Source organism: Parasteatoda tepidariorum, chromosome 8, assembly GCF_982258835.1.
Source record: "Parasteatoda tepidariorum strain Cologne lab strain chromosome 8, Ptep-v5.0, whole genome shotgun sequence".
NCBI classification, from domain to species: Eukaryota; Metazoa; Arthropoda; class Arachnida; order Araneae; family Theridiidae; genus Parasteatoda; species Parasteatoda tepidariorum.
Genome location: NC_141762.1, coordinates 88,104,445 through 88,120,703, shown reverse-complemented (window position 1 = coordinate 88,120,703; position 16,259 = coordinate 88,104,445). Strand labels below are relative to the sequence as shown.

Genomic DNA, 16,259 nt, shown 5'->3' with positions numbered 1-16,259 from the left:
AATTTATTATAGGTCATCGATAACAAATCACTGATAGAAGTAGGTTCAATTAAAATTTCTTTTTCTACTTTGTTTCTTAGTTTTAAAAATCTTTAGTCTAAATTACACAACTGAGAATTTTTATCCTATCGAAAAAATAAGACTAAGCTGTATTTCTCAAATAACTATAGTTTTAAAGTGGCTATAGTTTCAAATAACTATAGATTCAAAGTGGCTTTAACATTTTCCATTCATTATTGATTGCAAATGAATTTTAATATAAAAAATTCTTACTATGATTATTACATTTTTGAACTCAAAGTAAAATATATTCATAAATTATTTTTTTAAAAAAAATAGAGAATAGATCGTGAACAAGTGATCGCTCAAATAATACCCACACTAAAAAATTTCGGATTAAATTACAGTAATAAATATAAACATTCTGAGTGTAAAATTCGTAAAATTCAATTTCTTACGTTAAATTTTTGTAGCGAAGTTTTTACCGTAAATTTAATAACAATAATTCAGTAATTATACTGGAAATATTACCATAAAAATTTTTTTTGTTGAACAAAATTTAAAAGGTAAGAATGGATTTTTATGGATCAGGGTGCCAGTACTTTTTGCAGTTGTTTTATCAATAATTATCTACGTAACACCTAAAGGGGTGGAGATTATTTCTTTAAGGAGTTTCAAACTTTATAAAATAAAGTAAAACGTAAATTTCGCTATTACAAGGTTTTATCGTTTGTCTGAATATGATACTAAAATTAGATTATTACAATGAAAATTAAAGCAAAAATGAATTAAGAGTTAAAGCGATTTTCTCACTCACTTGAAAAAATTCCGGATCCAATTACTGGCACACAGTGTGCCCTTTTTTTTACTTGAAAATCCATTTTTGCTGCAAAATTTTACGGAACAGAAAATCAAATACAGCATAATTTGCATACAGTAATATTTACTGTAAAATCCCCAATTAAATAAATATTAATCAAATAAAATTACGCTATAAAATTTTACTTTAAATATAGATTTTACAGATCAGGAAAGAGTCAGGATGTCAGTACTTTTGAGCGGAATTTGATCCCGAATTTTTTAAATTCCAAGGCTAAAGAGACAATAAAAAGGCTAGGGGAAAGAATTCCTTTGAAAGAACTCTTGGCGCTCTGAGCTTTAGAATTCAACTCGTGGCGCTCCATGGCACTACATTAACTTTTCACTTCAAGAACTAGTCTAGCAATCCGGCATTCTGTTTTCATATTTTTTTATTTATTCCATACGATCATTGTTATTTTCTATATTTTCTGGTGATTTTTGTTTCATTTGATTACAAACAATTAACTATAGTTTCAATCAGCTTGCGCGATTACAACCTGCAAGAATTTTCATGAAATACAAAAAACGTAATTTTCCATGTATTTCCTTTGAAGATGTAAAAGTACAATTAAAGGAAACGTAAAATTAACTTGTAGGATTTTTCCAGTTGTGATTTAAAGGCCTGTGGTATTATATATTTATTCGATCATTTAAAAATTTTATGAGAATTTCGCAATTTAAATCGATATTCCCCTAACACTTTTAAGAGTAAAATTGCAAAAAAAAAAAAAAAAAAAAAAAAAATGCTTGGGTCAAATTAATTAAAATATTTTAAATTAAAAGTTATTGGTAAAAAAAAATTCATATAATCTGTTTTTTAGTGTCATTATTTTAAATATTTGTTTTTTAAATTATATCACCTTAGTCTAAAATATTTCTAATTTATAAAATCGTCGTAGTTTAAATATTATTTTATTTTGATAGTTGGCCTTTAAGAGTGTTGTTTGCTAGTGATAACGTTTTAAAGAAATTTGTCATTATCTGTTAGAAAATACTCTAAAATTAAGCTCAAAATTAAAACTTCAATCAGTTTACAAATAATTGTCATCGAACAAAATATAATTATGAAAATATTTTTATTTGCTTTCTGTTATTTAACAATAAACGTCCAAAACGAAAATTCGAACACATTACTGGAATATAACTGTGGCATCCCGCCCGCTCTATTTTATTACTGTTTTGACATTAGGAGAATATTTGATTAAGGATATATTTATTCAAAAACTTTTTAAATCTTTAGAATCATGTTTCCAAAAAAGGAAAAGAAAAAAAAAAACAGAAGAATCTTAATTTAACCATCGGAGAAAAAAAATAGGAAAAGTTTAGTAAATTTAACAGTTGCGAAAAATAACAATAAAATAAAATAAATTTTTACCTCCATTGTGTAGGTTTTGCCGCTAGAAGTTTGTCCGTAAGCAAAAATAGTGCCATTGTATCCAGTCAAAACACCTGTATTGAAAATGTTTTTTTAAAATTAAAATATAGTTACATATTGCACAGTTGTAAGCTTTTCTATTATTATCATTAAGTTCTACGAAAATAAATTATTTTATGTCGAATATATACAAATTATATTCATATTATGTTGAAACATTCCACCAAAGCTTTGTAAAATAAATTTGAATATTAAAAATTGTTGTCTATCTTACCGTAAATTGTAAATACGTTTTTTTTTTTTTTAATTCCTACACACTTTTATATAAATGTTAATATATGGGAAGTATCTTATTGATTGATTACCGATTGATCGATTTGAATTTGTTGATTTATTAAATCCCTTACATTTTTTTCTCTAGTTCTTATCTTTCTTTATCTAAACATTATAACGTAAATCATTTTTATATACGGTGATCATAGCGATCTGAACTAATTATAATGATACACTTTTAAAACTAAAACTAATATAAAATATAATTATATAAAAAGATTTACATGTCAATATGCGTCAATTTTCTTAGTTTGAATATTCATGATTTGTCCACGCACTTTCCTATGGAAGTTACGATTTGGGAAGCATCTTAGTCACTGATTAGAATTTGTCGATTTATTGATTCTGATACATTTTTCTCGAGTTCTTTATCTTTTTTTACCAAATCATTGTATCGTAAATCATTCTTATACATAATCATAGCGATCTGAGCTTATAATGATGGCACGCTTTTAAAAATAAACCAAATATTAAATATTTTTTTTTAAATTTTTTTTTTCCATTTTGAAATAGAAACAGAATAGAGTGAGCTGCACAATCGGTCTTGCCGATGAGCAGACCTAGTGTGCTCTCCAGATGTGGTATCCACTCTTTCAGGACCACCACAATGGGTGAGATACCGTTGGTCATGTTAATTTAGATGTCTAGTTTCTGCCACACTAGATGGCAGCACCGAGACTCTATTTGGATGTTAAAGTGCTCTAGGAATTTAATTTTACCGGAAATGCCAAGAGTGTATATATTAAATATAATTATTTATAAAATAATCAAAGTTATAAAAAGAAATATGAAATTACGTGTAGGATACGTTAACACAAAGAATAATTAATAACCGAAGGTGACGACAGACTCGTGCCAATTAAATGGAGCTTGCAAAGACAAGATTTGTTCTTTTTTTCTCAACTACCAAACATTTAATTATTCTTTAAATGAATCTTAAGAAATTTGATATTCAATGCAATTTTTTTCTGTTACGATTTTATCACGATTCTTATATCGTGATTGAAGCCATGATTCTGTGATTTGCCCATCTATTCATTCGGAGATTGAATATTTAACCGATTCACTTGATTCGCGTTTTTTTTTTAAATTTTTTATTTGCTAATCCGATCATTTTCGTTTATTATCTTCTGCAATACAAATATTTAAATCGTCTGTAATTAAATTTGAGATGACAACCCAACGAAAACAAAAAACAATTATTATTAACCAGCTTTTCTACTGTAGCAAGCATTTTTATTACTTTAGAAAAATTATATTAAAATATGTATAGCACAAAATTAGAATGATGTAATATGAAAAGTATCTTTACTTACTTGCAACTATGGGTTTAGCGACGTCATCGTATACTTGTTCTTGGGATGAATTCGGATCAAATATTTGATCGAAAGTATACACTTTGTCCTAAAGGGAAGCATATAAAAAGGGAATGAACAAAATAAATAATATAATTATATTATATCTTCCTCAAGTTAGATGAAAAAATTTAAGATTTTGCTAAATATGTGATATGTAGGGTATTGATTGAATAAATTTAATAAGGATTTTATGCACTCTATAAAATAATTTCTTATTTAGGGTTTCCTTAAAATAAATGAAAGTATAAAACCTATTTAATAATAATAAACTTGTTTTAGCAGTTAATGTTTGAAATAGGCCTTAACGGACCTAATAGAATGTATTGAATAGTCAAATGCAATTATTTACTTAAAAGAAAATCGAAAAATTATTGGAGAAGGATCTTAAAGAAAATTTCAGGAAAATAAATTTAAGAAAACATAGTAACAGTAACAAATATCTTATTAAGTGCACATTTTATTTAAGGCCTTATTCAACCACCAAACAAAAAAAAATTCCAAGTAAATTAATTTCCTTGTTTCGTAACTTTGAATTCAATATAGTAAAAGATCTTCATCTTTGCGAATAGAATTTTTTTACAATGTAACTATTGAAAAAAAAATCTGTTTCCCATATTAATAATTTATAATAAGGAATAAAAGTTATAAGTGCAAAATCTTTTTTGGATTATTTGAATTGTTAAAAAATGCTTAAAAAGATCCCAAAAATATTTTTATGCACTCTTAGAACCCTATCATTTTACTGAAAATACTTTCATGATCTTTACGAACTACTATTAATATATGTATGAGATTGAGTTTAGTAAATTTATGTTCTTAATTAACATTTCAAAAACTTTTAAACCTCTTCAAACGTTGCCTCACTGAAATTATTCTACTATTTAATCGAGAATATACAAAATTATTGAAGTAAAGGGAAAAATCCATTAAAGAGAAAATACGACTTAATTGCGCTTAGTTCAACAATGGATGTCAACTGACAGTTGAAACATTTTAATACTCCTGACGCTTCTTTGCAATAACCAAATTTAAAAACAAAATATCAACCAATAAAGCAGCTAAAGTTAAATAATGTATAAATCAATCTGAAATAAATACTTAAAATTAAGAGAAAAAATTGCAGATTTTTTTCGAATTAACTTGATATGAACCATTATCTGTTATCTTAAAAAAAAAAAAAAAATGACCGAGATTCCTTATTGTCATAAAAATTTCCACTTTAGCTGATGTAATATTGTGAATCTGTAGCATTATTACCATTTATCTATATGATGCCTTTTTTAGAGCATTTTAAAAAATAAAATAAATTAAAAGGTAAATTGAAAAAAAAAATAAAGGGAATAACTTACCGAATGTAAATGTAACATTGATTTTTCATCACGAAATTCATAACTGTGTACCAAAGCCTCCTTATCTTTTTCATTTTGTTCTCGTATACGGCAGCAAACTTTGATGCTCGTATTTTGTTGAGATGCCATCTATGCATTTAAGAAAAAATGTCTTTACATTTGTCTTTTACAAAAAATCATTTAAATTCTCTTTACTGAAAGTTGAAAAAAGTAGTTATAAAAATTTAATGTTCCCAATTAAAGTTCAGGATTTGAAAATGACTTATCCATGAAATAAAAGAAACTATTAATTTTTTTTTAGAATTAAATTTACAGAGGCCAAATGAAATACATAAAAATTTCATGTAGATAAGTAATTCTATATCTCTAGATAATTTATAAAAACTGAAAAGAATCCATCTGAGAGAACTGAATAGAACATATACATATTTGAAATATAAAATCTTGTGGGCACAAAAAAATTTAAAATCCATAATTATTTTTTTTTAATTTTAAACTGCCGTTAATCTAATACACAAAAAAACTTGTATATACAAAAGAATTCAAATTTAAACTTGAGAACAGTATTACTATAACGAAGGGTATAAAGTTATGTCAAAATTTATATTTCCGAATCAAATTACCAAAATCGACAATTAATTAGCGTTGAAAATTTCTAAAATTGAAGTAAATTTTATGCATATTTTTCATTAATCATATTAGGGAATTCTCAATAAAAAACCCTAAAATTTAAAAAATTAAAGAAGGAGACTCTAAGTAATGGCTAAATGGACGATTTAAGGCTCTAAGTCAGTGGCTACCAGCTGATGGCCCGCGAATTGCATCCGGCCCTCTAAGTCTTTTTTCGTGGCCCGCGAGCTAAAATATTTTCGTTAAAAAAACCAAATTTCTTTGTTTCTGTAAAATTTAATATTCCAACGTTGCAAAAAAATTTATTTCTCAGGTTTTGCATCCAAGAAAATATTTATTCAAATAAAAAAAATAATAGTGTATGTTGCTCTTTTATATTTCGATTTTTTTTTTTTTTTTTTTTTTTTTTGTATTTTGGGAATTTAATTTAGCATGTGCGTATCAGAAATTTTCTCAAAGAAATTCTCCAATTTATCTTTTTGAAGCCACTCATTTTGGACGAAATTACTTACATTTGCGAAGTCTAAAAAGCATAGAAGAGGTAATGCATATCATGTTTTATTTACATTCTTTGAATTGAATATGGGATGATCGGAAAATAAAATAAAATTTAAGATGCTCGAGAATTCCTTTTTGCTATAATTCCTAATAAGTCGAAAAAAATGGCAATTTATCTCGGAATTAAATTTAAAAGAAAAAAAAATCTTGTCACCAAGTTTCTGATTAAGAAAAGATTCAAAATGATACGTAACAAGCATTATTTGTAATGCTTGTTATTTTAATATTAAAAAATCTCAATATTTAAAAGCAAAATATAATTCTTATTTTATTAAGTTTCCTGTCTAATGCAAGTACACTTCCTCAGTCCCTGTTGCAGGCTCCAATGAGTGTCAGTTGTGTTACCTTTCTTCTCCCCTATCTTTTCTGAGAATTTGTGTTCCTTCAGTGTTATAACAAATTTCCCCCACTCCTCTGCTGACCAAAGTGGATTCCAAGGTAATGGAAGGTGACCTTTCTTTTCATTCAGCTTAAGATTGTCATTACATGCCCGCGTTTTTCTTTCGCGGGGAAAGAAGCAAATTTTTCCATTGATCTTACTTAAAATAAGTTTAAATTCTCTAATTATTCAATTAATTTTCCTTTTATACTTAATAATCATTATGAGTGGAAAGAAGATTGATAGTGCTTTCAATGATCGCTGAGAAAGGGATTGTATAATTGGTCAAAATAACGAGAAGTTCCAATGCTTAGTTTGCATGCTAGTGATACCTGTGCCTCAAGAATATAACATGAAGAGACATTATTCAACTCTGCGTGGAAAAAAAAAAGTTTCAAAACTATGGATGAAAATCCGGAAGTATTTCGATCAATGATTTAAAGAAGAAATTGAAACAGCAAACTGGAATTTTTATAAAATTTTCCCATGGTCAATAATCTGTTCTGCGTGCCTCATATGCCGTTTCTCTTGCGCTTGCTAAAGCAAAGAAACTATTGACTGATGGCAATTTAGTAAGGAAAAAAATTGCTATTGAAATGGCGAAGGCATTTGGTGATAAAAGATTAGCCTAGAAATTCCATTCGGTGCTACTTTTTCTAATCAAATATTACAAAAGAGAGTCACTGTTATGGGAGAACAGGTAGGAACATCACTGATTGATTTAATTCAAAATAGTGAGTATTTTTCGCTTTGCCTTGATTGATCAAACGAATGTGAGTCAGTTATTAATATTTATGCGCATTACGCAGGAATACTTTTCTACTAAAGAAGAATTATTGGAAATGTGTCCAATGACTGATACTACGAAAGGAACAGACATCTACGAAGCAGTAAAAAAAGCAGTTGGCCAAGCAGGAGGTTTTATCAAATGTTCAGCAATTGTAACGGATGGTGCACCAGCGATGTAGGGGTAGGGGGGACTGGATTAGCACTGTACTTGATAAAAATCTGACAGCAATATTTAATGTTCCTTCAAACATAAAACAGTCCTATATGGAATTTTGATAAAGTGCTCTAAATGAAAGGCCACAATCAAAAAATTATGACTATAAAACATTGACTATAAAACATTAATAACATTGTATAAAAGTTCCCTTTATTATTTCATTTTTTGAAAGATAACTCAGTAACATAGGTTTTCCAAATTTTAGAGTTTTGATAAATATTTCTGCTTTTGCGTCTTGACATTCAGAGATTTTTGGTTTCTCCTTTGGTTAAACATTTACAGTTACTTTTTTTTTTGTATTCTTCGTTGAACAGCCGACCCAATTTTGGATTTACGACTACTAATGTTCAACTCCGTAGCCTTGTAATTTTGAACCCACTCCAGAAGACAAGGAAACTCCTGGATCAGTACCCCCACAGGTATGATTTGTTATGGGAGCATGGAAGACATAGTTACATGACAGATTTAACTTGCATCAATCACCATTTACTACATGGACATCGATCCAGTGCCCTTATAACCAGGCTATAGTTTTGTAAGAGTCTAAACGCAGACAAAAAAAAGTACATAAAAAATTATCTACTGGAAATGACTAAGCACTTAATTTTGTTTCATTACAATGCTGAGAAAAAATCCATAGAGTGTTTAAGAAATTTTACTCGCTAATGAATTTATTCCAATAAGGTGATGACTTTATTTTTAGCTATTTTTTAAATACATGCTGCTGAAAAAAATGAATCGGAAATTAATCTTAATTGAATAAACCGAGAGAACAAAAAACGTTAAGAAAACAGAAAGCAAAAATATAATTTAAAATTCTAGATAGTGAGGGAAGAGGTCTTTTAAGAATATTTATAGTGCAGTCCGGTTAGGCACAAAATACAAATGAATAACCTGTGCAGTTTTAACTTACATAATTATTAAACGGTCTGTAAAGCAAAATTGTTCTTATAGTTTTGACAAATTTTCGTCATGATTACTTGTTGGTCTACTTCTCAAAAAATTTTATTGGGTTATTTTTCAAACTTTTTTGTGCTACAGGAAGAGGAAAATTTAGACTTTGAGAATTGAATACAAGATGCAATGCAGAAAGTTTTCTGTGTTTACAATTCAGTCCTTCGAGTTTATTACCTTGCCAGGTGGTCCAGAAGAAAGAAATCTAAATCTGGACACCACGCCTTGTAAGTGATATAAATATTACTCTACGCTGTACCATTGTCATGTAGTTCCAAGTAATACAAATAGAAATAAAGCATGAATGGTTCGATATTTTATTTTATTTTATAAAATTTTTAACCAATCCAGAAGAAAAAGAAACTCCTGGATCAGTATCCCCAGCGGGATGATTTGCTATGGGAACATGGATGACTTTGTGACTCTACAGATTTAACATGCATCTGCCACAATTTACTATACGGTCTAATCTTCGGTCGGCAGGGATCGAACCCACGATATCTTGGACACGGGCTCAGTTCCCTACCAACTGGGCGATGATTTGATATTTTATTTTATTTTAGAACCATCGTTTAACAGCCGACCCAATTTTTTTGGTTCACTACTTATTTTCAACTCCGTAGCCTAGTTATTTTGAATGTTTTCGACTTTTATTCCATTGACTGTTTTGCAATTCGCTTCGTTTAGCGACTTGGCTCACAATTGGCAACATTTGCGCCCAGCTAACGGAAAAGTACTAAAATATGCACAGATTAAAGTGGCTCAAATTACTAAATGGAAATCCTTCGTGATTTGAGTCATTACTAACAAACTCAACTGCCAATGGAGTGAAGGCTGAGAGAGAAATTTTTAAATATGTTTTTAATTAATTCTCACAGACAAATCAATGATGGATAATTTTTGTAATTCACAACTTCGTGCAAAGCTGTCTCCCAGCCTGTTTTTAAGAAATATATATTTTAAACATTTCTATTCATTTTTTTTCAGGCAAAATTACGTCAATTCAGTTTTTGAAATAAACGTTTTAAAACGGTAAAGTATTGTATATTTTATTGCTTTTAAAATTTGTATGACTTTTGTTTTTATTTTCTTATCCAAAATAAACATAATCATAGTGTTAACGTTTCATATTTTTGAGAAAAATCCACAGAAGCTCTAAAAATTACCAATCACTACTTTTCATTGCTTAATGGAGTAACATCTTTATTTTTCATTTTCTTTTCTTTATTTTTTTTTTTAGTATAGTGCTATAAATTTGTAACCTACCAGCCAAAATTTAACCTAAAATTGAAAACAAGTTACAACAAAAAATACGAAAAGAAGAACCCTTAAAATACTGCTCCATCGAAAAGAAAAAAAATAAGGAAAGAAGTAAAGTTACATATTATTCTCATAATATTTTTATATGCTGATGCATATAATAATATATTTATTATTATAATATGCATTAAAAATAAAACATAACCTGGGATTCAACCTCCAAAATATACAACTGGTTTTCATACTTTGTTCAAATATAATAAATGTAATGGAAACAAAGCTCTCGCGACTAATTCGAATAAATTCATTTTATATATAAACATACAAATAATTCGAAAAAAATTACTGATTCGCTAATAAATTAATTTACCTACCGTCAACTTAAATTTATTTCAAAAATATAATGAAAGACATAAATATCTGAATTTAAGTTATAAATTACTTAATAAAAATTATGTTAGAGAATTTCATATATACGGATTGAAAATTGAACTAACTTCCTAATAATATATGAATCATAGAAATGAGATGACCAAATGATAAAATGACAGATGGGAAGCAAAAATAGAAACTAAAATCACAATATTTGAACCAATGTAAAACTAAAAAACAATATAAAACTATATAAAACAATATAAAACTATATAAAACTAAAACCCGTCGTCCCGCAGCAGTCGAAAAAGAGAAGAAAAAAAAGTTAACTGCGCGTTGTATAATACTTCATAAACATGTTTCCTTAAATATAAATTAAACATAAATTACAAATTAAACTTTAATAAAATTATTAATTAAACGAATTTATATTAAATTTTTACATTAAATTAATTTACATTAAATAAAATTTACTTTAAATTAAAAATTATACATAGTGGAAACGGATAAATAACTGGGAGTAGTGTGAACAGTTCTTGATTTAATTTTTGTGTTTGATGTTTTGTTTTTGTATTTTGTATATTTCATCTCTTTCTGTATTTGTATTTTTCTTTTCTTTTGATCTCTGTATGGCGTTTGGATAATGCCTATATCGCCTGCTGCATTGGAAATAAAAAAAAAAAAATGTGAACTGCTTATTACAAATATAATAATCCACATGTGATGATAATAACTTGTAACGCCTGTATAAATTTAAATTCAACATAATTATGTATACAAGTGAAAGGTTATTATAAATTTTAACAATAAATTAGGAATTAAATAATTGTATTACTTACCGAACAAGGATACTGAAATATCTGTAATTTATCCGCAGGACCACGTGCAGCATTTAGAATCACGCGTTTTGACTTGCAAACCTTACTCCAACACTCACAAAGCGTACGAGCTGACAGGTGTAATAATGATTTCCATTGGCTTGTCGAAAAGGATGTATGACGTCCCTTTCGACAGGGCATGACCTACTAATGACCTGTCCATCTCATGACGTTTCAATGAAGGTGGTTTCTATTGGATACTAAAACTTTCCAACATGAGAAAAAAATCTGTTCATTTCAAGAAATACAAAGAATGGAAGAAAAAATATTTAATCCTCTTTCCCTAAAATAAATGAAAATATATATTTCATTATTATATTATACTTTAAATATCATATTTTTTGATGATGTAATTTCATACTCTATAAAATTATATCATACTTTGAAATTAACAGTAATTTTTCAAATGCATGGTTAGTGATTATTTTAAAATTTTTCTATGATTAGAAGTAATGGTGAAATTTAAACAAGAAGGAACAAATAATCATACTTTAATAATTTCTAAAATTTGTCAACACGAAAGGTTTCCGGATTATGGTTCCTGACCCATACTAGCGATGATTCTAGGTAAAAAAGGTACCGGAAGAAAAGGTACGGAAAAAAGGTCCCGGAAAAAAAAGGTCCCGGTAAAAAAGGTACCTGTGTAGGGAAAATTCTGTAGGGGAAAATATTTGAAATGAGAAGATTAGATTGAAGCGCTTTTTGCTGTTACGTGCATGTTTTTTTTTTCTTTCATTTTTTCGTGTGTCGTGCTTTCTCACATTAGCAACTTTTTCACAAAATATAATTTAAAATAGAAAATAACACATTTTTCACTTAAAAAAATTACAAAAAAAAAAGTAAAACATTATTGAAAAATTTAAATACTAGTATCTTCCCGCTTTAAAAAATAATCAAAGAAGAATAAATAAATGAAATAAAATTTAAAGAAAAAGCATAATGCAACCAGCCCATACCAGCCAAAAATTTGGAGAAACTTCCCTCGCAAAACTTTAAATTTTGAAACAAAAGTTAATTAAGGAAAAGAAAAATTTAAAAAAATATTTCTTCGGGAACTAATTTTAAAATTAATTTAAAAGTAAATTTCGTTTAATGCAAAGCAATATCTTAGATTAGAATATAAACTTAAATTTAGATAACAATGGTAAGCATGGAAAATAAGCATATAAATAATACGTAAGAGTGATTTACGTAAGTATGGAATGAGGCTTAATTATTGACGGAATAAACTATTCGCTTATTTTTGCTGACTAAGAATGAAGGAGTGACCCAAATTGCTTGAAATAAGCTTACGTAATATCTAAACGAACCTTATGTGGCAATTACAATGCAATGCATGCATTCTAATTCATTTCTTAAATTTTCTATAAAATATTTATTGTATAAAGTAATCAGAAAAACCTGAAATAGACAAAGAAGCGAGTGATCATTATATTTAGGAAACTTATTAACGAGTAATTATTTCCCGGTAGTGGCTGGAAGTCCCCCCAGATTCAAATCAGTGGGTATCATTCTTTCTGGGAAATAAAGGAAGCCTTAACAAAATTAATTATTATTGCCCTCAATGACAATTGAAAACGCGCAGTCCAGTCCAAATGATAAATTTGTATCATGTTTTTTATCGTATGTGTAATGATAAATGTGAACTAAAATAGTAGCTGTATATTGTTACCGAGTATTATTCGTTATCACCACTTAGTAAGTGTGATAAACCATTGAATATTTATCAAACTTCCTAGTATGACTTTATAATCCGCATTAATTAATTTTTTTAAAAAATATCGTCAAAATATATCTTTAAGTATTAACACTTATTTAAATGTTCCACCAGCAATTCCACCAGCAGTTGAATCCATAAAATTACTAACAAGGTGATTTTTCCTGGTTGTTTCTTTTAGAGCTCTTTTTTTCTCCTAATTTTCTTTGTTTTTTCCAACCAATAAAACAGGGTCTTATGCATACCGCTACACAATTTTTAAAATCATTTTAGTTTCCTTAGTATGTAACGCAAATTCAGATCAGTTCAATCAAAAAGTCCAGCATGAATGCTATTGTCCCAATGCTTATCCAAGAGTTCCCTTGTCCTTCGGGTTTCGATAAAAATTTTGAAACTACGGAGTTGAACATTAATTGTTGTAAACCCAAAAATAGAAGGGTTGTTCAACACCAGTTTTAGAATAAAATGAGATAAAGTGGCTTTCTGTGCTGAGAAAATTTTATTTGAGTAATATTTATTATTACAAAATTAGCAAGAATAAATAAGTTCAGAATAACATGTGTTCTTGTGCTGAAAAACAATAAGAATAGCATTAGTTTTAGTGGCGCCCAACCAACACCTCCTAGAATGAAGGCCTCAGCACGACACACCCCTCTCAATCCTTAGTAGTCCAACGAGAATCCTTACCGCGTCTTTTCAGAAAAGCTTCGATCGGATACTTTATATGAGTTTGTTTTTAATTAGAAACTTACCTTTCTGAAAATAAAGTTTTTTAAGCACTTTTCGTCTCTACTGAAAAGAATGAAATTTATCGAACATATACTAACATTCTGAGAAAAATTATTTTAATTGTATTATCAATTGAAATAAAGATATTAAAAAAAAAACTGTACTCTAATATACCTTTTGTAATTTATTTAAAGGAATGAGACAATATTATTTGACAATTTATCTATGTAAGCATTTATTATTATTCTTTCATTTAAATATATACATAAAACAAGCTATATATAAAAAATAATTTTATCATTGAGTAAAATTTTTTATGAAAACAAATTTTCATTTTTAAGACAGCTGATATAAAGTTATATCCTTAACTTTATTGAAATTTGAACACAATTTTAAATTAGTGTAGTATAGTAAAATTATTTACAAGTTACTAGCTTTTCACAGCTTTCAAAAATGAAAAGTGATGAAACAAGCAACAAAACTGTTTATTTCAAATACAAATATAGAAACAATGTAAGATTTCATTTTAAATCTCTTCAGCTTATTAAAAATATGACCACTTAAACATTAATTTATTAGTCTAGTCATACAAAATATTTTTCAAATAAACTCAAAAAGTATTATAATGCTACTTGTCTTAAAAGTTACAAATAAAAAACAGAAGCTGTATCAAAAATTGATTCTATATTTTAATGTTGAAAAAAACAAACAGCTCCTTTATTTTAATGTTTGTAGTTTTCTTTTCTTAGTTTCTGGTTCAATTTTAGATTGAGTTACTTTTAAGTTTAAGTTAGCTTTCTTTTTATTAAATCGTTCAGTTAAAATTGAATCATTTAGCTTTTTACAATAATTGCTTAAAAAGGTGTTAATGGCTCGAGTTACCAAAAATTTAACAATGAAACTGGAATCATGAGCAGAGCATTGATTGTCATTTAAGAATATTTCCTTTCTTTCCAAAACATTAATAGTAGTTTCAATAGCCAAAACTTTATGATTATGCATTTGTAGAAATGAGCTTTCAAACTCTTCAGAAACTAATTTTTGAACTACCACATATGCGTGCAAGATTATGTCAACAATTTCTTGCTTAGGGTAAACCAAACAACCTCTGTCTAATGTTTGAATGTATGAGTTTTCAACATCATCTATCACATTAAATTTCTCTTCGATATCCGTTAATGTGATAGATTTCTCACAAAATGAACAATATTTGTTTTATTTCACCAGTCTTTGGGTCAGTTTTCACCGTTCCTTTAACTATGACATCCGACGAAAAATGTTTCTCACACACCTAAAAACAAGTATACATTTTAAGTATTTTGTTTTTATTTTTAACTATTTCTTCAAAAAATATTATACTAAATACTTTATAGTTTTGATGTCATAAACTTTTTTACATATTTGATGTAAAAAAAAAATTATGTTCTTACATTTAGTTCTCACTCTTAAAATGTTCTCATATTTTTAAACTCAACGAAAAAAAAATTTCAGAAAAATCAAAATATTTGTTGAAAGTCATATTTTACTCAATGAAATATGAGATTCAAATTAAATTTTCAATTACAATTTCTATTTATTCTTCACAAAACCAAGACTTCTAATGCACAATACCCAATGAAGTAAGAGACGCAAATTAAAATTTAAGTAAAACTTTTAATTTCTGGTAAAATTTTAAATTATCACTCTAGGAAAAACAATATTAAAATACTTATAGAACTGTTGTAATAGAGGTTTGTGATTTTTTTTTGAATGATTTAAATTTTCGGTTTCATATTGTTTGAATTTTATAGCCTGCATTATGTTTTCACATTTTGTCAGACTTTCTCACACAAAAATGCAATTAAAACAAATTTTAAAACTATGAAAATCATGAAAAATTTGTACTATCTCATTTAAAATGCCTTCTAAATTTAATATATATTTTTCTCCAAAATAAAAAAATGAATATAATTTGATTTAACTACCTGAATCATTATTTTAAAAAAGAAAGTGTTGATTTAAATCAACGAACCCCGATTTCAACAGAAATAAACAATAAGTGAGAAAACTTACTCGAGAATTCTTAGTGATGATAAAATCCTTCCGTGAGAGTGCTTGTAGCCAACGTCTTTGTTGAGCTTCATCTTTGGGAAAATTAAATACGGCAACTTTTGGACCGTTAGCATAATTTCCTTTGCAGTTTACTGCACAGCAATGGTAAGGCATGACACATTAATATATATTGCAAATATGTAATCCAACAGTAGCTATCATAACTTAAAACTTCACGAAAACGAATTAAAAATAACAAAACACGTGGAAGGGGAAGAATCGGCGCCAAAGGGAATGACTGTTATGGTCACCGGAATTCCATTTCGCCAAAATCAAAGCTATGAATGACGCCAATGCTAATGGAAGAATGTGGCAGCCATTCAGGTCTACTTCGTTGGACTACCAACGGATCGGATTTTTCATTTATGTTAACCCGTGCTGAGGCCTTCCTTATTCTAGGAGGTATTGG

General features: G+C 27.9%; 2 protein-coding genes across 3 annotated transcripts in view; both read right to left on the bottom strand.

The window, feature by feature from the left end:
* The window catches only part of LOC147806500 (uncharacterized), a 251,109-nt gene that overhangs the window by 136,243 nt on the left and 98,607 nt on the right, over positions 1–16,259 (bottom strand). The window lies entirely within an intron of this gene.
* Positions 1–16,259, bottom strand: part of LOC122269862 (THAP domain-containing protein 2-like) — a 16,433-nt gene extending 174 nt beyond the window's left edge. Inside the window, exons 1-4 of one of the 2 annotated variants that reach the window (XM_087169282.1) lie at positions 15,812–16,258; positions 11,275–11,596; positions 5,277–5,405; positions 2,237–2,310 (exon numbers count right to left, since the gene is read on the bottom strand). In XM_087169282.1, coding sequence (XP_087025408.1) covers positions 2,302–2,310; positions 5,277–5,405; positions 11,275–11,454 — 318 coding nt within the window. In that variant the 5' untranslated portion in view covers positions 11,455–11,596; positions 15,812–16,258 and the 3' untranslated portion in view covers positions 2,237–2,301. Of the gene's footprint in view, positions 1–2,236; positions 2,311–5,276; positions 5,406–11,274; positions 11,597–14,223; positions 15,051–15,811 lie in introns of those variants that run through there. The other variant, XM_087169283.1, reaches the window with a different exon arrangement.